This window comes from Ctenocephalides felis, unplaced genomic scaffold (assembly GCF_003426905.1).
Source record: "Ctenocephalides felis isolate EL2017-DRISC unplaced genomic scaffold, ASM342690v1 CF-g0.4_SCAFFOLD_01170, whole genome shotgun sequence".
In the NCBI taxonomy this organism is placed as follows: domain Eukaryota; kingdom Metazoa; phylum Arthropoda; class Insecta; order Siphonaptera; family Pulicidae; genus Ctenocephalides; species Ctenocephalides felis.
The window spans coordinates 36,725,513-36,749,437 of NW_020537324.1; the positions used below are offsets into that span (position 1 = coordinate 36,725,513).

Genomic DNA, 23,925 nt, shown 5'->3' on the forward strand with positions numbered 1-23,925 from the left:
TTTTCTGCATGATAAAAGTATAGTAGTTCAAAAACCATTTCTTTATGCATCTATTAAACCAACAAACAGTGAAATTACTGTTTTTGCTTTCAAAATGTTAAATTTTATCATGTTATGAGGAAAGTACATTCGAAACACTCTCGTACTCTGATAGCAGTATTCCAATTCAATTCGTCGAATTAAAGAAATCAATTAATATTGTCAATTTTTCATTTTTACGTTTCGACACCTTATATGTGTCATCGTTCAGCAATTCTAAAATATTTAAAATTAATACAGTGATAGGAAACACATGTGATAGATCACAGCTAGGTTAGGTTTATCACAATGTCAAAGAGCATATTGTGACTGTCACAAACTACCATTCGAGATGTAATAAGTCCGTAGGATAATAAAAAAATCCAATTTTTTGGCATTTTTTTTTATTTTGTATAGTTTTCTTTGAAGACGATATACCGATTATAGCAAAATTTTCGAAACCATTTTTGTAGTATGATTTGTACTTTGTCACAAAATTCGGTTATCATCTCATCATTTAGCAAAAATTTTTTTACAGAGAGCATCCTTTCGAGATCTGAGAACAGGATAAGGAGATGTGAAAACAGGATCTGGGGAAAATGAGTAGGCAAAGCAATTTTTTTTTGCCACTATTTTCACGGATTTGTGACTGTTTTTCTTTTGGAACGGGGTCATTTTCCGATTTTGATCTTCAAATGTTCCAATGACGTTCTACAATAGTCACTGTTGATGGTCTGGTCTCTTTCAAGATAGTTGATTTGATGAAGATCATTACCTGAGAATCCTAAAAAACTGACGTCATAATCCTTGCCAGCTGACTGTTTGCATTTTTTCTCGTTATCGTGTTTAGTGCATTATGCTGACTGTCTGTGCGACTCCGGATTGTAGTGGTAAAGCCAGGTCATATCCATGTTGACATATTGATACAAAAATTCAGTTTCATTTTAGTTAAACAGCTCCAAATACTTTCGCGAATCATCAACTCATTATGCTTTTAGTGATATGTGAGTTCGCGCGGCACCCATTTAGCACAGAGGTTTTTTCTATTCAAATATTCGTCAACGATATGTCCAGCACATTCTATTGATATCTTTAAGGTGTCAGCTATCTCAGGCAGTTTTTGTTTTTCCAAAACCTAACGGTGGCCTTTTTTGATATTTGCCATTGTAACCATCTCAATTGGCCTCCTAGAGCGTTAAGCATCGTCAATGTGTGTATGGCCACCATTAAAATCAGCAAAACCTGTCTTCACCGTTTGCCTCATTTGGCACTTTTCAGATAACACTTATTAAGCGATACTTTTGCACCAATGGTATTTTTACCCATAAAAAAACAATGATAAATCAACGAAATTGCTTTGAATTCACAGTGTCGAAAAACTGAAAAGTTGCGTCACTTAACCCTTCGTCGGGCGCAGCCGATCTGACAGATACAGAGCCAATATTTTTTCATGCTGCGCCTTGGTTGAATGTTATAGAAACCTCCACTCTTCAATAGCCTCCTAATTTTATATGTTTAATTTATGCGTCTTTATCATTTTGTATTTGACCTTCACATATAGTGGCAATCGGTATTTTGATCCTAGAGATACACTGCGCCCGAACGTGCAACATTTTGAAACGTACGAATATTGCAATTTTTTGTGAATGTAAGTATTCTATTTCTATCTATAATGTCTATAATATCTATCTCAATACTTTTCATTTAATTGCAATTTTTCGAAAGTATCTACGAGATTCACTGCGCCCGAATGTGTTACTAACTTGAGTCCATACATTTTATAGGCTAGTAAATATGACGAGTGGTAAAAAAATATATAATTTAGAAAAGCCAGCTCATGCAGAAGAGATTCTAAGAATGCTGAATGATGATGCTGATGAAAATAACCTTCTTGACGATTTAGGTGATGAAAGTGGAAGTGACGAAGACCATCTAGAGCAGTCTTTCTCAAAGTGGGCGATATCGCCCCCTGGTGGGCGATATTGATCTTCAGGGGGGCGATGAAAGACCTCGCGAAAAATGTTGGTTGTTGACGTTGGGCTAAGGGCATTTGTAATTTTATTTACTTTACATTTTAAAGTTCACCAGAATTTGTATCCCAACGATTAATTGGTACTTTATAAGTTCGATCGTGTTTCCATGGTGTTCAAATGATTTTGATGCCATTTTATAGCTTTTTACCAAAAAATTGGCCATGACAAAGAAATTGTCTGACCCGTTTTTACAATCTGTTCGACTCTGTTGTAGAGTTTTTAGAAAATAAGGACACACAGTTGTGTAAAAACCTGATATCATCAAGCATAGCATATCTCACAGACTTTATGCATTGCTCAACAATATGAATCTACAATTTCAAGGCTATGGCTTAAATTTAATAAAAACAAAAAATATCATCGCTGCTTTTGTAGCCAAACTGTTATTACATAAGAAAAATATTGGAAGACGGGAGTTTCATAATTTTCCAAATTCATCGGTATCGTGCAACGAAGACTTGCTCGTATACTGCCAACATTTGGAAAATCTTCATGGCAATTTTATTGAAAGATTTCAAGATATTTGAATGCAAATGTAGAAACATCAGCCCAGCTAGAAGAAGAGCTTATAGGTTGTTCAAAAATTTTTACTAGCATTTCCATCGTCATATTTGTGTGATTTAGCGCTGTGACAATGCTACTTACTAAAAACAGAAATTCGTTGCAAATTACCAAACGAGGTAACTTACGACTGTTTTTGAGTCAATGGAACCTAATATTGACAAACTTGTAAAAGCCATCAAATTCATCCTTTTCATTAGAGTTTGAAAATAAAATTTGATATACTAATCACTTGATTATAATATATAAAATATATGATTAATATCATAAAGTTGCATTTTCTCTCATTGGTAAAAATGTCTAATTTAGAATTTAAGGTTGCATCACCTAATATATCACACTATAACTATATTAATAAAAGTAAAAAAACACAGTTTTCAGAGATTGTGCAAAAAATTTGGTAGGGGGGCGATACAAAAATTTTGATCTTCAAAGGGGGCGATAGAAGAAATAAGTTTGAGAAACGCTGATCTAGAGAGTCGCGAAGTCGATTCTGAGACGAACAGGATGAGAGTGAGGAAGAAATAAATTTGAACAATAATGCTAAATATTTTATGAGTAGAGATAAATCTACAAAATGGTGTAGCAAACCTCCCTCTAATAGGACTCGAACAAAATCCCAGAACTTATTGAGACATTTACCAGGTGTTATAAGAAACGCAAAAAATGCAATATAGAATGTTGGAGTCATGGGAATGGTAAGAAAGATCTCCGAAGAAGATATTTTTGAGACAATTATCGCATGAACTTGTTCTTGGACAGCTAACAAGGAGAAGTGAAACTACGAGTGGGATTCCGTTCACTTTGCAGGCAGGACTCAAAAGATTCAGACCAAATTCACAGGAAAATGTCTCACAAAAACAAGAAGAGCCACCAAAAAAACGGCGATGTGAACCATGTACATTAGAAGCTAATATTAGACGGCTTTCAAGATTTTGTTGTGCTAAATATCGAAAAGCACTGTGTTTCCAACATGCGATCTTTCTATGCAGTGCTTGTTCAAATGCTTCAATAAATGATAATATTTAACTATACACATTAAACTATCATTATTATATTACTTATTTTTTATAAAGTGACAAATGAAAAAAAAGTTAGAGACTGTGTATTTCAATAAAGAAAAGTGAGTGTGAATAATTTGTGCATATATACACAGGTTTATATTTTTCTACATTTTATAATAAAATATTATTGATTTCTTTATTTTTTTATTTATTTAAAAAGTATACATTCTGAAATATAATTAAACAAAAAATTAACATGTTCATAAAATAAGGAGCCTCCTAAGGATATACTTAAAAACCGTTGCTGTCGGATATACTGCGCCCGAACGTGTGCGTAACGGGACTGCGCCCGACGAAGGGTTAAACCTCTGTTTCTTGTAAACTAATAGTCGGATTATCATGAAATTTTGACATATGGATGCTTACATAGCTACTACATATATGTGTTATTCTACGGACTTATTGAGTGACGTATTATATATATATATATATATATATATATAATATATATATATATATAACAGTCAACCCTCCGTTAACACTGCACTCTTGGTACACGGTCCTCCGACTACACGGACTTCCTATTACATTTTGTTCAACCATAAGTTCCTTGCGCAACCTATAAGTGATTCTAGTAACTTGATATCAAAATGGTATTAATGTAAATTTTGTTTTTGACTTTTATCTTTTAGACATGACTGATTATATAATAGCTGTCTAAGAATACGTTTGAAGTGACTACTGCATCGCGCCAATTTTTGAATAAAGTCTATGTCATACATGTCATTTCGTCCGGATTACTCCTACTTCAAGTGATATTTTTTGGTCTCCATACAGCACGATAAAAATGGTGCAATTTGTACTAACTGATTCTCTCATAGTGCGGTTCCCATACTACACTATATAAGTTTCCATAGAACTCACTACGAATTAGCCTGAATTGTATGTTAAATACGAGTTTTTTATAGCACGGTTCCCATACTGCACGGTACGCATTTGCCGCGTTAACCGAGGGTTGACTGTATATATATATATATATATATATATATATATATATAAAATGTATATATTTCACAGCAATCATAGCTGTTGTGATTATATTTTACAAACGTTATTATAGAAGGCAACCCTAAGATGTATATTTTCTAATTGTGATGTATTATATTTTTACATAAAATATAAAATTAGATGTCAACGTCGATTGCCGTTATTATCACATAAACCTAATTGCAAATCCTATCAATGTTATACCAGATAAAGTTAAAATTACAGTAATAAGAAAACGTGATTCACCAAGAGTTTATTAGTGAAACATCGAATCACAATCATATTTAACGCGTCATAACAATATATAAAATAAAATTAAGTATGATTTTTTAGAAAGTAAGGAGAGAAATTATATAGAGAGAAAAGTAGTGGCACGCTCGTTATGCCGTAACTGATTTAATTTTTTTAGCTGAAATTATCAAAAATGATGTAACTCTAATACTTCGAGCTATATATGTTATAAATCGGTAAAATGCGTTATAAAACTTAAATTGTTACTTCTAGAAAACATTACCTTCAATTAAATTCTGTAAACTGTAAGATATCAAGAAAACATGAGGCCAAATGATTGAACTTGGCATGACTTGAATTCAAAATACGTAATTACAACAAATTTTTATTAATAGCTATTGAATATAATTTTATTCTTTTACAGTTGCATTGAAGATAATTCTATTTTGATATTTTCTTCAGAAATACATAGTTTGCATGTGTTCGTATATGGCTCGCCCGTAGATAAGCGGTTAAGAGCGACGGTACTTGTTCCAGAGGTCCCGGGTTCGAGACCCACTTCGAACAGCCTCTTGTCAGGCATTAGTGACAGTGATTTTCACTTGGAAATATAGATAGCAATATGTTTCCAAGTGAAAATGGCCCTTGCCCGGCATTGTTGCACCAACAAAATGCCAGTCCTATTAGATAAATCCTAATATGGATGGATTAACCATTGGGTCACCATCTATAAATACGAAGTAAGGAGAAGTGTCAGCTCAACAGCTCATACAATGTAAGATTCTGATTGCTGTTAAGATATGAGTATAAAAAATGTGTTCGTTTATTACAAAATCGGTTTTTCGTTTAAAATGCTTCTAGTATACAATACTAACAGGTATTTGGCCTTTACCGACCGATTTTAATATAATAGATACACAACAGCAATTATCATCATTATCACTATTAAAAGCTATTTTTCATCACTTGTTTTCCTATTTGTTCACCATAATCGAGCATTGTCAATGTCGAGGACAAAGTTATCAAAGAGCTATTTGTTCAATTGAATTCAAATCAAAACGAATCAAACATCATTTAATATTTATATTATACCACTTTATTCATCAGTATCACATTTTCTACAAAATCACAATGTTTCTTTTAAGAAGTCAGCCCAATAGTTCATTGTATTGTTAAAAATGTAAAAAAAGAAATCTATGAATTCTTGGCGAATAACAAAATAAAGTTTGTTATTCGAAAACACATATTAACTAGTGGTGCATGGCAGCGTGCCTTAAGGCAAATTGTTTTAACTTCCCGTACCGCAATTTAAAACTTGAAATATATAATTTTTGAGAATTCTGAATTAAAAAAAAATTAACATTCTTGAAAAGCTGCGTACTTTTTTCAGAGACGAAATATAACTCTGACGGTTTAACATCTTGGAACGGAACCCACAGAAATGTAATTATAATTTTTACTTAATATTTAAATCTGATAAATTGATGTGCATATATCTAATGATTATTTTTTACCGTTAAATAGCATTTTTTAAAACTTTGTTTATTTGATCTCCAAAACCGCTAGATCTGCCTTCTCAATATTTAGTCAATTCTTCCTGCAGTAAATACAAGGGCCTTGCTTTTTGAATCATTCAAATCGAGCTCTCTATTCTCTCGAAAAAGGATCCGTTTGATTCAAATTGCTATTTGTTGCACTTTCTGCGACCTGCCAAAACTAATCAGCACGTCTTCCCAAAAATAGGAAATGCATGTTTATTGAATCATTCAAATCGGTTCATTTGTACGCCCGAAATCGTGGACACACACACATAATACATCAATTTTTTCTAAGTTAAATTTTCTTAAATTCATTAACTGAGTAAATACATTCATTACAAATAGGAGTTAATCTCGTATTTTATTTACTGATCTAGTAATTAAAATATTACAAACTTCCCTAAGGAAAAACTTCCCTAGGGTGTATGAGAGCCGATTATTGACCTTTTGTCAAGGTTTTCTCAAAAAACGGGTGAACCGATTTTAAACATTTAAAAGCTTTGCAGCCAATCGGTTTCTTTGTAATTGGCAAAAAAGTGTGGGTATTTTCGTACACAATTTAGCTCACAATCCTGAATCAACTTTAAAAAATCAAAAACTTTTCGAAAGATATTGGTTGGAAATGATACTAATTAGTTTTAGTTAAAGATTAATTTTTTGTAATTAACTGTTGAAAAAAAAAATTTTGACAATTTTTTTGTATCTTTTTTGATAATAGTTGTTATGGTCTTATAGAACATATTGAGAAATCACGGCCGTACGAAAGTAGTTTAATTTTAAAAATTTATCAAAGTTTGAAAAAATATTATAGTATGATCAAGTACATATAGCTAAACATAAGAAATTTTAAATCAATAAATAATATTGACTTATAGTAATTTGTTCAAACCTATCTTGCACAAATACGATTAATACAGAAAAAATACACGAACGTGAATTGTTGTGGTCTGTAAAAGACAATATTGAGTGATTTAAAATCAACAACAAGATAATAAATAATTAAATCAATTGTAGAGGATAATTCAAGGACAATTCTCATTGTTTGATCTTCGACAAATGTTTTTTTCTTTGATTCTGTACACTTGCTTAGCGATAGCAATGATAGCATTATTTATTTAAAACATTTTTGTAAAACCAAACATATCAATGTCTTAAAATATGGACAAGATAAATTTGCCATTGATGGTTAACTTGTTAAAAAAATAACGCTCAGATTTTGTTTCATAACGGGATTCTGCCGTTTATTGTTTGTGTTGAACAGTTTGGTTTGTTTTAGATAATGTGCTAATTACTAAGAATTTTTATTTCACACAAGGTGCATTGATTTTTGAACTTATAGCTGTATTTATTTTTTATACGAGGTAAATTATAACTTAAAATTAGCTCAATTTAATTATTGCTAGAATTTTTAAAACAAATTGCCTATTGTTTTTTTGTGGCAAAATGAATCTTAAATATGAAGAAAAATGTCATTGATATAATAAGATTATGCATATCTCGAATACACACACTTTGCATTATTATTTAACTTCCCGTGGGGTAAGTTATAGTAATCGCAAAAAAATCGAAAATGAAAATTTTTATGTATCTTTACGTTTCAGAGGTTTCTAAAAATTTTGGTATATCTTACAATTAGAAAAAATGGATGAATGTTTGTGTGTGCGGATACAAGATTTGTTGGCGATTTTGCGAACACGGAATAACCCATTTGAATAATTCAAAAAAAACGAAAGACAAAAAGTTCCAAAAATGGTATTTCAGTTTTTAAGATAACGGAACGTCCGATTTAAATAATTCAAAAAACATTTAACTTGTATTGACGAAATGACCTTGGTACGGGAAGCTCCAGCAATTTGCCTCAAGGCACGATGCCATGCACCCCACTAGTTAAATAAAAAAAATTAAATGCAGGTTTGCTACCCCAGGTCGCTTATTTGGACTATATCAATCCCACAGCTCTAACCACTAATCCACCGTATCTTTAATAAAAAATAATGTACCATCAGTGAACAAGTTCACGTCGTGTTTGAACGTGTTTGTTGAATCTTACTGTCTACATATGGATATTATTGTCATACTTATCTATTACAAATACATCATTCTATAGACGTCACTATGACGCTTGTATAATTAAGGAAAACTATAAATTTATAAACTATTAAAGTGCAATAAAGTATGTGAAATATAGTGCAGTAAAGTCAACTTTGATCTTTTTTTTTGGCATCTTCACATATAAAACACATATAAAAAATTGAATTTCTAATTTTTCCATATTACGATAGGTTATACCTTCAAAAATAACATACCAAAATTGTAAATCGATATCTTAAATAGTTTTTGAGTTACAGTCATTTAAAGAGTATATATATAGTATATAGTATAACGATCATTTAATCTTTAAACGCGTTTTTCTCGAAACAGCATTTTCCGAATTTGCTGCAGTGACTACTCAGAAACAAATGATCCGATCACTTATGAATTCTTTTTACATGTTCTATATATAGTTCTCCGTAAAATAAACTATCAATTTTTTGATCGGATCAAAAATCGAATTTTGGCAGTCCAAAAACGAACAAAATTTTGGGTAAAATTCGACTTTTTTTAAAAAAACGCCGTCATTTTGTCAATTTTTGATTTTTTTTTCTTTATCGTAGTTCATTTTACAGACAATATTATCTAGTTTAAAAAGAAGTTTTTTTTTATTTTAATTTCATCCACGTGGAAGGCCGGAATCACTGCAGCAGTGAAGGGCCTTTTTTTTTGTCGCGCCGTTGGAGATCGACGATAACTTAAAAAATATTTAATTTTTTTTCTTCAAAAATTTTACTATACATTCTTAAAACATGTATACATATATTCCTAAAATTTTGAAATGATTGATAAAGTAGTTTTTTTAATATAAATTCCCAAAAATCATCTTTTTTATTAGGCGGTTACACTTGTTGTGCCCTGTCTTAAATAAGGTACTTACTTATTTGTTTAAAATTATTATATGCATTGTTTCTGAATTTATATTATATGTTATGAATTTCAAAGTTCTATAGCTCTAATTTAATTACACGGTTTTTATAATGCTGTGAATAGTTAAATCTCAAATATTCATAAATTTGTGTATGTAAAATAATAAATACTTAATTTTTCGTAGAGTAAGTTTTAGGATTCTTGTAGGAAAAATCAAATATTTTTTTCACATATCTTTACGTTTAAGGACTTTCTGAACATTTTGGCATACTTTCGGAAAAATGGATAGTGTGTGTATGCATGTTACAGTTTTTCGTCGACGATTTAAAAAAACAATGGATTCCTGTTGATATAGAGTCTTGCTGATAAGTTTTTGGCAAAAGTTGGTCCAGCCGTTTCGGTGATACGGAACAAAGAATTCAAAAAATAGAAATCAAGTTTTTGAGAGAACGGAGCATTCGATTTGAATAATTCAATTCGTAATTCGTAATTCGAGGTAATTAGTTTTTGGTAAAGGCAAGTCCATCCGTTTCGAAGATACGGAGCTAAATGTGCAAAAAATTGCATATTTATTAGAGAACAAAGCGTCCGGTTTGAATGATTCAAACAAAATTCTGCTGGAGTTGACGAAACGATTGCTTTCGGAGAAAGATTTCAAAAAAATTTTTTTTTTATTTTCAAAAATTTTTTTTAATATCGAATATGATTCATATTTTAATTCTAATTCTAGTTAAAGTTCTAAAACTCACTTTTTTACTTCAAATAAATAATTTTATGTTTATAATATTAGACATTGTCTTTCATTTTAAATTCGAGGTTTCTGAACATTTTGGAATACCGTAGAAAAAATTGATGAATGTGTATGTGTGTGTGTGCGGATATGAATTTCCGTCGACGATTTGGGGAACATGGATCAACCGATTTGAATGATTCAAAATCACTAATTTTAAACGTAATTGAATACAAAATCTATATGTTTATAGCTATCGGAGCTATCAAGTTTATAGCATATTTATAGCTTTATGTAGCTATGCACTTTTGTTTTTTCTAATTGATCAGTTTTTCATATCAACATTGTCACAACGAAAATTCCTCATCTTAAAACGAATTCGAACAATAATTTTCGAATGAAAACATTTACCAATGTACATTTTGAATGAGTAATACAATATGATTAATTTATTACTTATGTCTACTATTAAATGTAGACCTGGTATTCTATTGTATTTGTTTGTGTACTATGTGTGGCCAACAGGCGCCCAAAGTCTGCGTGCTATTGATTTGCGTCAGATGCTCTAATGGTGAATACTTGGCATTCTCGTGTATTGTAGTAAAATACTTTCGGCACTGGATTTGTGTTGACATATCTAATGGGGTGATTTTTTATTTCTTTTGTTAATTACGATCTGTTTTTATACAAAAAAGCATTCAGTAATTTTGGTAATACATGTAAGAATTACATCTATTCTAAATGGTTACTCAGTAGTTGAGACATAATATTCAAATAAATCTAATTTCGATGGAAAATTAATGTTCATTTTTTATCATATATTATTATATCGTTATCACCTCTTGCGTTTTCGCAAAACAAAATTTATGAACACTATATCACATTGAGAGAGTGCATATTGTTAAGGTGACCATATTTTTTAACGTAAGTCGAAACCGGGACGGCAATTTTTAGTTATGCTAATTCAGGTATATAATAAGTTTTTTATATAAATTTTAAGACTTTGTAAAAATTTTTTTATTCGATTATATGCAATATTTTTTTATCTATGATATTATATGTTACATCGATCTATATGTTTTTCGCGATTTTGAGCTTTGTATAATATTCTATTCAATTTTATTCATGAATAATTTGAAAAAAAATGACACTTTGTTCGTTTTCATCTGTTAATTTTCGAAAAACCGGGAAAATCCGGAACAAAAGATCTAAATAATGCTTTTTAAAAAAAACGGGACACAAGGTGGAAATCCGGGACTGTCCCGGCCAAATCGGGACGTATGGTCACCTTAATATTGTATTTAAAAAATCAAAAGAAAATTTAACTCAACACTAAACCTATCAACAATTCATGTATACCTATACCTACTGCGCGCGGTCAAATTGACCTACAATTAAAAAGTTATCTATATTATTATTAACTTCCCGTAGGGTAAATTATATTAATCGCAAAAAATCGAGAATGAAAAATTTAATCAAATAATGCCATTTTGCGGTCGAAAATGATCATTAGACATGTACATTGTATTGTCAGATATTTTTTAAAGATTATTACAAATTTTGTGTACATTTATATGGATTCCGTACCAATGTTTACACGTTAGAGGTTAGACAACTACGCGGCGCTTACGCGCTTTGATATTTTGACACCAAATCAGCTATGCAGCGCGATTGCTCGAAGAAAAATGTTCAAAATTTGCAAAAAAAAAATCAAAATATAAAAAACAAGATTTTCAAAAAGATCATTATTTTTAAAAAAATTTAAAATTTCTCAAATATCTAATTTTTTCAAAGTTTTGCAAAGTTTTTTTTTAATAATTTAGTTTTCGGTACGGGAAGTTCCAGCAATTTGCTTTAAGGCACGATGCCATGCATCACTAGTTTAATTCAGATAATGATTCATTTATTGTCTAATGTATATAAAATAAAAAAAATCAAAGTTTAATCTAAATTCATTTTTATAAATTTTTTAAACGAAATTATAAGAAACAAAAGTAAAATATTTATTTAAAATGCCATATACATACATAATATACTTTATTTGGCTCACATTGTTTACTAATTATTTTAGTCTGAAATGTACATTTGACGCAAATATAATTGTTGTTTAGTACTGAATTAGTGCGCTTATATTTTAATTCTATTAATATTTTAAAAATTGAAAAATATTTTATTTAATATTGTTAGTAAATTTAATATTGATAATATTTAATGAAAATTTACAAATTATTTTACGTACAAAATTCAAAATAGTCCAAAAAGCGAAATATAACAGTTCTTTAAATTAGTTTAAATCAATAACTTTAGTAATGGAATGCGTTATTTGCTGTTATTAGCACATTTCGGTATTATTCAATATTAACACGTTTTTTCAGACCTACATTTTATAATGCTCTTGTAGATAATTCTTAAAAACCTGCAAATATTTTTTGACAACCGTCAAATTATTGATGCCTGATGTAAAGTTTACATCGACATTTAAAATGATTAATTAAATATGGTTCACATAATCTTTTATTACATTCTGGTGAAATATGAAATATTGCTAACGATGATGTGATATTTTATACTACCACTATAATTTTAAGAACTAATCGATTTCAATTTTTGTGAGAACTAATTAACGAACGAGGTGCTATCGAACTCTCTCAAACTGAAAATAGTTATTTCAATAATAACACAATGATTCAGATAATGAACAAACTCAAACAACCTTGCAATTTCTAAGAAAGGTTATATCTAGTGCGATCATGATTAATTATATAATGGTTCATATTCTGTATAAAATAATATAAGAAATCCCCTTTAGATGAATAATCGGTGTTAATATTTTTTTAATTTTCAGGTACCAACTATGGGGGCGTGAGCAAAAATCGCCCAGCACAAACTACATCTACAGGACAGCTGAGTCATACAAATTTGGCCAGTCTTAGCTACGCCGGTTATAACCAAAAAGCGGCGCCAAAACCTCAACCAAAACCATCAGCTCCTGAGCTACCGAAGCAACACGCACCACCAGCGCCAGCTCCAGCGCCGCAACCTAACCCAGGGGTAAAAATATTGCATTAAAAAGCCTGCATTATTAAAAGAAAGATTTATAAGCAAGTAAATACATTATCGGTAGTAGCATATCCTGATGCTCATCTGTGGAATCCCAACCTTTGTTTTCATATATATATTTCCAAGTACAAATTTAAAATCTGTTGGTCTATCACATTATCTAATCTTCAATATTTTATATTTATTTTTTGTGATTAATATTGGTTGATCGTACGAAACTCTTTGAAATTAATCAATTTTAACACTGCATAAATTTCAATTATATCGATATGTCAAATTAATCGATATGATGCTTTTCCAGAACTCAAGACCTGTGGGCTGGAATGTAGATGGTAACCATCCAGCACCACAACAGGGAATCGGCTTTAAACCAGAGGTGACCGCTACGAGACAAAATGCAGGCTCTCTGAATTCACAAAATGCACAGCCTCATGGTCTACCTCAGCAGCCACCTCCATATGGCTCCATTGCTGGTCATAATACTGCACAAGGAGTACCCCAAGGAGCACCTCCACCATACACGCCTCATGCTGCAGGTGGAGCTAATCCTTACGGTGGTCAATATCCACCGCCCTACAGTCCTCATCAACAAACAGGACTTGCACATCCATCAGGAGTCAATCAAGGATATCAACCAGGTGTGAATCATGGTGCTTATCCAAATCAAGGAGGATATCCCAATCAAGCGGGTTACCCACATCAGGCTGGTTATCCACAACAGGCTGGTTATCCGCAACAGGCTGGTTACCCCAACTCTCAAGGATATCATCCAAATCCAGGATATCAACCTGGATATCCTAACCAAGGCTACCACGGTGGTTTCGGTCAAGGTTATCATCCTGGTTATGGAAATCAAGGATTTGGAGGAATGGGTAAAAATTTTAAATTGCTTTTTATGATATTTATTTTAGACAATATTTATTCATATTTTATGATCCACGTCTTAAAATTAGCGCAGCGTTTTTTCATCATATCGTTCAAAAAAACTTGAGAAACGTTAATCATCCTGAAAATATTTTGACGTAAATCAATTGTGATTACGTGCATTTAATAGCAGTTATTTCACTGCATTATGGTAACGGTACGTGGTGTTTTTAAAATATATGCGTATGATAATAGCGTACTATAAAGTTCGCTTATTGTTAGATAAAAAAAATACGCACTCACGTCCAATGTAAGAACTCGTCTTTTCTACCTATATAGGCTAGGCTATATTCTTATGTTAGTTTTTATTTGTGAATCTGCTCTTCCTATAGTATGACGTTTTTAAATTTATTCAAATTCAAAAAATATTGCTCTTCCGAATAATGAACTATGAATTCATTAAACGCTGTTCTTGAACAGGTGGGTACGGATCCTATCCTGGCTATTACAACCAGCGCAGTGGATCCAGTTTTCTAGGATTTGGAAGTGGTCTTGGCATAGGTAATTTTATGATACTTATGATATTGATTTATTTTTTCAACAACTCGTATTTAATGTTGTTTTGTTTGTTCTCGACTTCAGGAAGTTTAGTAACTGGTTTGGCTTTATGGAGTTTTGCTCGAGGATCTAATTCCCATAGCGTAGTTAATGTGTACGACTCGCGAACTGGAGAAGCCTCAAACATTACCTCATTAAATCATCCATGTATAGCAGATATTGTTAATGGAACAAACGCGACCTCGGTGACTGTAATTTTGGCACCAAATTGCACATTTGTATCTCAAGACATGCAGGGTGCAAATAATTTCACAATCGATACTGCTGAAGCACAGAAAGAGATTTTGACAAATGGAACTGAATCATTGGATTTGAAAGAGATTGGTTTAGGAGGCTTGAATTTAACAGGAGTAAATTTGACAGAGGCAGTTGGTAATGATACGAATTTGTTACATCTAAATACTCAATTTAACATGACGGGGCCAGATGGAATGCCTCCTCCTTCCATGTTTTTACCAGCAGGTAAGCATATAAATATTGAACATATATAATTTATCACAAATAACAATATTTTAAAAATTATTTTCAATTAAATTTTTACGCATTGCCTTGGCATTAAAAAAGTAAGTAATTGTTTGTATTTATTGTATACACAATTTTGATCTTAATAATAAATTCTAAGATTGAATATTCTAAGTTATGAGATACAAAATAAGTCATGTAACTTTTATTTATGGTGCTAAAAACCAGTAATTTTTCAAATTATATGGCTTACCTGTGAAACAGTTATTTTCTCAAAATGTAAATAAAATGTAGAGGTAACCCCCGCATAACACGGTAGTTACGTTCCAAAACAGTAGCGTGTTGTGCGAATCCGTGTTATGCGGGACAAAGAACTAGTACAAAAAGAGGGGTTGCGTTCCAATAATTCAGAAAAATATGCTACAAACCATGATTTTATAATAAATATCGTTATATATATTTTTTAAGCAGTAGTAATATACATTACATGGATTATATGATTTTTGTCGTCATATTTAAGTAAGAGCTATCCAACACAATTCTTTTTTTTTGCAAGGTATCCTCATCTTCTGTAGTTTTCTGTACCTACAATTCCTTGCATTATTTTTTGCAAAAACAATATATTTGCGATTACTTGCTTAGATATTTATATATTATCAAGAAGATATTTACATATTAACCACATGCAAAGTTAGCTTTATTAAAATTTTCTTTATTAAAAAATCTTTGTTTAAAAATAAGACTAATTGACTATTGAGTAATTGTTCGAATAAGCCTACAATTTTTTTTCTATAGAACGAACGCGCTCGAATAATAACTATCAAATTAGTTATTTTTGCACTAGATTTTACTAATTTTAGATTAAATAAAGTTGAATTTTCATACATTTTATTATATTTTTTATTTTATTAGGGTTTTGCTCAATTATCAAACCGTGTTAGAGTGAACCCGTGCTCTAAAAGTGTTATAAGGGGAATGGTATCAATTCTTAAACCGTGTTAGAGCGAATCCGTGTTATAGAAAAACCGAGTTATGCGAGGGTTACATGTATTAATAGTTTCTTTTACATTAACCTGTTTTACGATTTTTATTGTTTCTATGAAATTCAACATTTAGTTTTTGAAATGAGATATGTATATAAGTGTTCATAATTGTACTAGCGGATTCAATCTTCAGAATGATTTCTTGTTTATTCTATTAATATATTAGTATGATACAATTAATTTTCTAAATCACTTGTAATTTTTACAGCTACCGAACTTACAAACGTTGAAGGTGCTCCTAAGGATATTAACACAATGGCCAACAACCCTGACACGGGCGTCCGTCCTTTATCGGACAGTAATGCCGATGTCAGCAATGGGGGCGGCACCCTTCTTGCCCAAGCTGGTGCTACTTCGCAGGCTCAGCTGGCAACCAGTGGCGCATATTCTGTTTTATTAAAGAATTTTAATATATCCATACTTGGTGTAATTGCTCTGATAGTTCGTATTGTAATATAAAGTTCTATTTGTTTGCACTAGCAGGAATGGTGCAATGCTTTTTTTAAAAAAAATGTGAACAAAAATTTCAATGATGATATAACCTTGGCATCTTTTAATTCTATATTATATCACTAATTCGGATAGTTCCATATTAATGCATCTAAAAAGCACTCTAATTTTTAAACATTAAGTGTTTTATATTGTTATATTTTTTATTATTTTACCTTTTCTATTGTTGTTACTATCACTAACACTGTCATCTTTTTATAAATTTCAATAGCTTTATTTTATTTCAGTAGAAACTGAATCATAAGAACTCACTATTGTTTATCATTCCATGTGTATTTTCATATATTCTAGAAGTATATATTATTCTAAAGCAAATGCTTAAATATTTGGAAAATATATTGCTATGTGTTTTATATGAGTTCATTTGATATATGAAGTATCGGAGCATGTTTTATTTGTGTTTTATTTATCATCGTATATCTAATTGTTTATTTAACTGAAATGTGTTTAAAAAATATTATATAATTCTTACTTATTTATGATAAAAATTCAATTTCCATTTAATTATAAGATTCTTTGACAGGTTTTAAGACTGTTGATTCGTTTTAACCACATTTAGAGCAAGAGTTAAGGTTAACATAATCAGTATAATATTTCAATAATGTGACAATGAGTAATATTTGTACTATTGTAATTGTACTGATAACACAAATCTCTAACATATAAAACATATTCATTTTTCTTCAAACATAACTAAATCACATTTTTGATATATTTTGACATATATATATACATACATACATATATATATATATATATATATATATATATATATAAATAATATTGTTAAAACTTAAAAATAACATGATTTATAAAAATATAATTTCTTAGTCCTATAAATATATGTAGTGCCAAGTTACAAGAAATAAATCATGATCATTCTTTACTACTTATAAGTAATAAAGAATATGGATTCTTTATTTTTTGTAATTTAGCACTTTCTATATTGAAGATAATAAAAATACAGCATCACAAAGAATATCAGAAAATTTAATGTGTCTGACAGAAATCTTCTGACTTCAACTTTTTTATAGTTTAATAGTTTGTAGTTTGGCTGTGACGAGAATCCAATTGAAAATGCATCTCGTAATCTCTTTGATGTTGTAACTGTTATAGAAATATCAGAAATAATATTTGATATTTGATATTTCTTATGTACTATATTTTTGGAAATAAATATTTATGATTGATTAGCTTACAAAATTTGTTTTAGATGCATAACTATGCATTTGAATATGATATGTCCTCAAAAGACATAAGTAATTCAGTCGACTAGTACATTATATTATAATAGGCAAATTGTGACTTTTAGCTTCTTAAGTATTTTTACATGGAAGTCTATAGTTTTCAATAGAATCAGAATCATATTGGTCATCACAACATTATTCATATTGATGTATTTAGTTGAATTTATTTGAGGACCCATATGAATCAAACAACATAAATTTTCACTTGTATCTGTTTTTATTTGATCTTTTATTTTTATACAGCAATTTATGAAAATTACTTAATTGCATCAAATTTTACCATTAAATCACACTATAAGTGATTACTTACTGGTAAAAAAATATCACAAATTTTATAAATAACAGAATTGAATATATGTAAAACTTCTATTTAGATAAGTTAACATTTCAATGTTAAGTTTTTTTTTTGAATCGTTAGGAACTAACTATCGGCCAAAAATCGACCGGCACAAACTACATCGAAACAACAGCTGAGTCATGCAGTTTTCACCAGTTTTAGCTTTGATGGTTATAACCAGAAAGCAGCGCCAAAACTTCAACGAAAACTATCCGGTAACATGTATTTTGGAATTTTTACCATGGAATAAAACGAACTTGAAATATTTTTTTAATATGTTTTATTCTATTTATTCAATATATTTTTTGTATATTTTATGTTTTATTTTTGAACGACTATCATATATAATATCTGAGTCGATTGTGATTATTGCAGATCTCAAAGGCTTCTAACAGAAATGGAAAAAACAATCATGCAACACCCGTATCACGGACTCGGTTTTTAACCAGAGTTAGACGCTACAAGGCAGAATAAAAATCTTTTGACAAAAAAAGTAGCATGAATGCCATGCTACATGTGCAGATATTTCCTCATCAGCAAACAGGACTTGCACATTAATTAGGGGTAAATATATGAATTAATCCTTTATAGAGGATATAAACCAGATCTAAATTATGATGCAAATCGACAACTTTTACTAGCGGCTTCGACCCTCAAGGTATTCTCAAGAATATCGACCGAATCCAGTAGGATATCAGCCTGGACAGGATAACTCAGGCCATCACGGTGGCTTGAGTCAAAGTTTTCATGCTGATTTTATAAAAATCGGAAATATTCTAATTCAGGATTCAGACAGAATGAATAAATTGTGCGATGACGGCCAACTTACGTTTGATGTATTTATTTATTAACTTCCCGCAGGGTAAGTTATAATAACGCAAAAAATCAAAACTAATTTTTTTTGCATATCTTTACGTATCAAGACCTTCTGATCATTTTGACATACCTTCAAAAAATTGATGTATGTGTGTGTGTAGTATGTTTGTATATATGAATACAATTTTTCGTGGACGTTTTCAGGAGCACCGATTAGAACCGATTTGAATTTGCGGTTTCGGAGAAGCAGAAATAATTGCCAAAATTGACATTTATTTGTCACTGATGATTTTTACAAATCATTATTATTAATTCATATAAAGAAATTAGTAAATAGGTAAACAGTTGGAAAGATTAGAAAAATAGAAAAGACGTAAGCAAAACGTAGAGAGATGAACTGGTTGGCAATTATACCTGGTAGACAGGCCGATAAACAGGTAATTAGGCAAAAAAGAGAAAAAGACATGTACACTGATATACTAGTAGACAAGTGAACATATAGATAGGTATAGGCAAATATTCAAATAGACTGAAACACAAGTAGACATATGAATGCATAGGAAGGTAAACAGATGCACAGGTAGATAGGTAAGCAGGTAACAGAAATAAATGTACGAAGGTAGCCAGATAGATAGGTGACAGGTGGACAGGTAGATAATATTTAAATTAAATAAATATTATTGAATAAATTGATTATTAACTTCCCGTAGGGTAAGTTATAGTAATCGCATAAAAATCGAACATATTTTTTTCTATATATTTTTACGTTTCAAAGGTTTCTGATCATTTTGGAATATTTTACAAAAAATGGGTGTATATGTGTATGTGTGGGTACAAATTTTTGTTGACGATTTCGGGAACACGGATCAACCGATTTGAATAATTCAAAAAACATTCGATTCGTATTGATAAGGAGTCGTGCTTATCAGTTTTTGACAAAGGCAGGTCTAGCCGTTTCGAAGATACTGAGCAAAAAGAGCCAAAAATGGTAATTAAGTTTTTGAGAGAACGGAGAGCCCGATTTGAATAATTGGTTCCGTACCAATTAGTATAATGAAAAATTGGTTCAGTTCCAAATTTTTAGAAAGACAGATTAAACGCTTTCAATATTTGGAAAAAACTATTAATTTTCTAACTTGCTTGTATATTTTTCAGCTTCCGAACTTAAAAAAGTGAAAGGTTCTCCTAAGAATATTAGGACCATGGCCAACAATTCTTAAACTGGTATCTGTCCTTTATCGGACGGAGATGCCGATATAATATCAGTAACGGTGGCGGCACAGTCCTTCCTACGTCGTAGACTCAGTTGGCAACCAGTGGCGCACATTTGTTTCAAATATTATCTGCAGGATTTTACTCATTAGTTGACCTGAAGTAACCATCTTAATTTTTAATAGAGGGCGAACGAACATTCTGAACGATAAGTAGATATAAAACCACGTTTTAAAAAATAATACATATATTTTACGATTTTAACTAAACAAATACATAAGTGAGAGAATTAATTCAAATGATAATGCATACGTTAGAGACGAAATGTCGGAATATATTATTCAACCACACGGGGTCCGATGAAACGATGGTTGCAGAAAGATCATTGTTTAAAATAATATATTGTCTTCTTATGAATAAAATATACTGAATACTGGAACAATTGCAAAATAATTAAAGTCTAGAGAATTGAAAGTGTTGATGACTAAATTTTTAATTTAAATATTATTTATCTAATTATGTAAATTTATTTGGACATTTTATTAATCAAAATTATTAACAAAAAGCAAAATGATTCAAATATTTTCGTTCGTTTAATAGGAAATCTAGTCAAACATATGATATCTTCTAATGAATTTATTCAATTTAATTTATTTATTAAATTATGTGTTAATTTTTTTCTGATCTGGAGCTGCAGTTGGGTTTAAATAATGTAAGTGAAGATTTCAGTGAAATCGGTTTTTTCGTTCCGAACGATGTTGTGTTTCATTATTGATATGCTTTTTGTTATAAAATAATGATTTCTTCTAAAAATTATTATAATATTTACTATTCTATCGGATCTCAAAAGTTTATTATTTATCCACTTTGCGGCGCATCGTTCCTTCCGACAATTTGTATTGCAATTTTATATATATTATTAAATATCTGTAACATATTATTACTAACGAGAATCTTTATGCAGGCAGATATTTTTGTATTTTTTGAACAGCGATTAGCTATAATTTAATAAGCTGGCGCTATGATACTTCTTCTCAACGTTGCCTATAAAAGGCAATAAAATAGCTGTTCTAATAGTTTTTAGTTAGAAAACAATGATTGTCTTTTGCAATAAAGATGATTTATAAATTACTAATAATTAATATATTCGACAAAAATTAAAATTGAATTGGCATCTACAAATTATTTTTCATATATATTTTGTGGGTCCGGCGTTGGGAAAATCGATTCGGACGTAAGCGAATCCCGCCTTTGCCAAGGCCGGTATCAGGCAGCATGATGCGAAATTATGGCTTGAGTTATAGATGTCGAATATAGTCTCAAGTGTAAATCATGGGCATAGCTGCATATAAAATGTGTTTGTTCATCACTATTAGATTTATCTAATAAATTACTCTCCTAAAAATAGAATGGTTAACCTTTTATAGAAATACTACGTTAAAAAATGTTCAACAGAAGAATCTTATAGAACACGTAGTTCTGATTGCTCTTGAAATTGTTGATTTATTTATATTCTTATGTATATTATATAAAATATAAATTAGCATAATCCGTTGCAATAAATACCTATAATCCGCAGTTCGATGTTTGATTCAGATCAAGCTTTTCTTATTGCATCTTTTTTTATAATTTTTTGATTTACAATATCCTCCGTAACATTCTTGCCACAAATGGGACAAGCTTTCTTAAATTTGATTCGTTGAAAAAAAAATGAGAAATATGATTTTTGATTATTATAGTATGAAACAAAATGAACTGAACTCTCAAATGATCCCAAAAAATCTATTGTGATGTGTTAATTTATATTAGTTATTAGTTTCGTTTCTCACTAAACGTTTTTTAAAAGCTTAAACCTAAAATTAATTGGGCAAATGAATTAAATAATTATAAATCGATTAAGAAATCTAATTGCATAAAATAAGTATAATTTTTTACTATCAGAGAATTTATTTATCTTTGGCGAACGTAACACTAATTTATTGATAGTATACTCAATTAGGTCGTAAAGCATATGATGCGACATCAGTTACAAAATCGAAAATTGATTTCATTATATCTAAATTACTAAATCAAGCTCAAGGTTTTAGTTGAAAAGTTCAACATTTACTAAATGATTTTATGTTGTCTAAACTTTTTTTACATAATTAAGTAATTGCAAAAAATAGGTTAATTAAAACATCTTTTGTTAAAATTATTAATTCTTAATCAATAATACCAATACTTCTTTCTTATTACTAATATGTTATGAATATTTATGTATTATTATTATAATTTAAACCGTTGTGAAATATTTGTCAAAGTTTTAAGAACTTGCAAATTTAAGGACACAATTTGATTATTTTAGAATCATTTACATGAATAAACTGTTTAAAAACTTATTCGAATGTGCAAAAATAAAATATCTATTTTCTAGCATACTACCATAAAACACTGGCATATAAGTATTTAAAGCTATTTTTAATTTCTTCTTGGTGGATTTTGTTGTCGGCCAGAATATCCGACTCGCTAATATGATTTTCTCGAAGTTTCAAGTTATTCTGAATCGTTTGAGTGAGTGAACCAATATTTGACCTTTTATCGACGTTTTGTCAAATAAACGTCTGAACCGATTGTAAAAAATGTAAATTCTATTCGATGCCTTTGACTCACGTCGATTAGTTTTGTGAAATGATCGACCTAGCCGCATCTTTATAATTAGTAGAAAATTAAAAACATGCTTGTCCAAGTTCTTTCAGAACATTTTGAAACGATTTTGAAAAATCAGAAGCTGTTTGAAAGATGCCAGTTGTAAAACGTGCTGGGTAGTTTTTAATAAAGATTGCTCGGGGTGTTGCTTTGTAATTGAATGTTAAAAATATATGTCGTTGATTTTGATGATACTTTTTATGATGATAGAGATCTTAACGAACATTCTAAGATATCATGGGCTCACAAAAAGTGGTTTAACTATGAAAAAACATTAAAATAGGAAATAAAATTTTTTGGAAAAATTCAAAATTATATTGCCACAATTTTAAGAGTCGCCAAATCTAGTCGTCGGAGATTTACAGAGCTTGATACAAACAATAAATTGGTGGAACCTTAATCTACCGCACACTATCAAATCAAATGTTGATGCACATGCACTGTTCTTAAGAACAATATTTCTTGCTAATTACGCGATTTACATTTTTATATATGAAATATTAATGCGTTATTCAAAATTGCACATTTGATGAACAATAATACAATTCACTTGCTTACGAAATATAGAGCACTTCCCAACCAAATCATTATAAAACGTTTAGCTTGAATTGAGAGAATGCTAGATGAGAAGGCTCTTCAAGTAACACTCATAGTTGCACAAGCTATCCATTGTTATTTGCGATTTGCTATTTGCAATTACTGGAATTGCAAAGCCGTCTTTTGATTCCAATACAATTCTATACCGTATAATACTCTCGTCACAGCTAGTTGAGAGGATATATTTTTACTGAACTTTTTTTGAATGTTAACTAGTTCTAGAGATTTTTGTTGAGATGATACATTTTTACTGAACTTTTTTTGAATGTTAACTAGTTAGAGATATTTTTGTCAAATAGATAGATAGATATTCTAAAATCTTAAATAAATAGACGAATGAGTCGAAGGATT

General features: G+C 30.3%; 1 protein-coding gene across 1 annotated transcript in view; it reads left to right on the forward strand.

Moving 5' to 3' along the window:
- LOC113367984 (translation initiation factor IF-2-like) overlaps positions 1–16,781 on the forward strand; it is a 31,877-nt gene extending 15,096 nt beyond the window's left edge. Inside the window, exons 2-6 of the mRNA XM_026609548.1 lie at positions 12,969–13,174; positions 13,485–14,055; positions 14,528–14,608; positions 14,690–15,127; positions 16,379–16,781. Coding sequence (XP_026465333.1) covers positions 12,969–13,174; positions 13,485–14,055; positions 14,528–14,608; positions 14,690–15,127; positions 16,379–16,629 — 1,547 coding nt within the window. The 3' untranslated portion in view covers positions 16,630–16,781. The remainder of the gene's footprint in view (positions 1–12,968; positions 13,175–13,484; positions 14,056–14,527; positions 14,609–14,689; positions 15,128–16,378) is intronic.
- Positions 16,782–23,925: the final 7,144 nt, after the last annotated feature.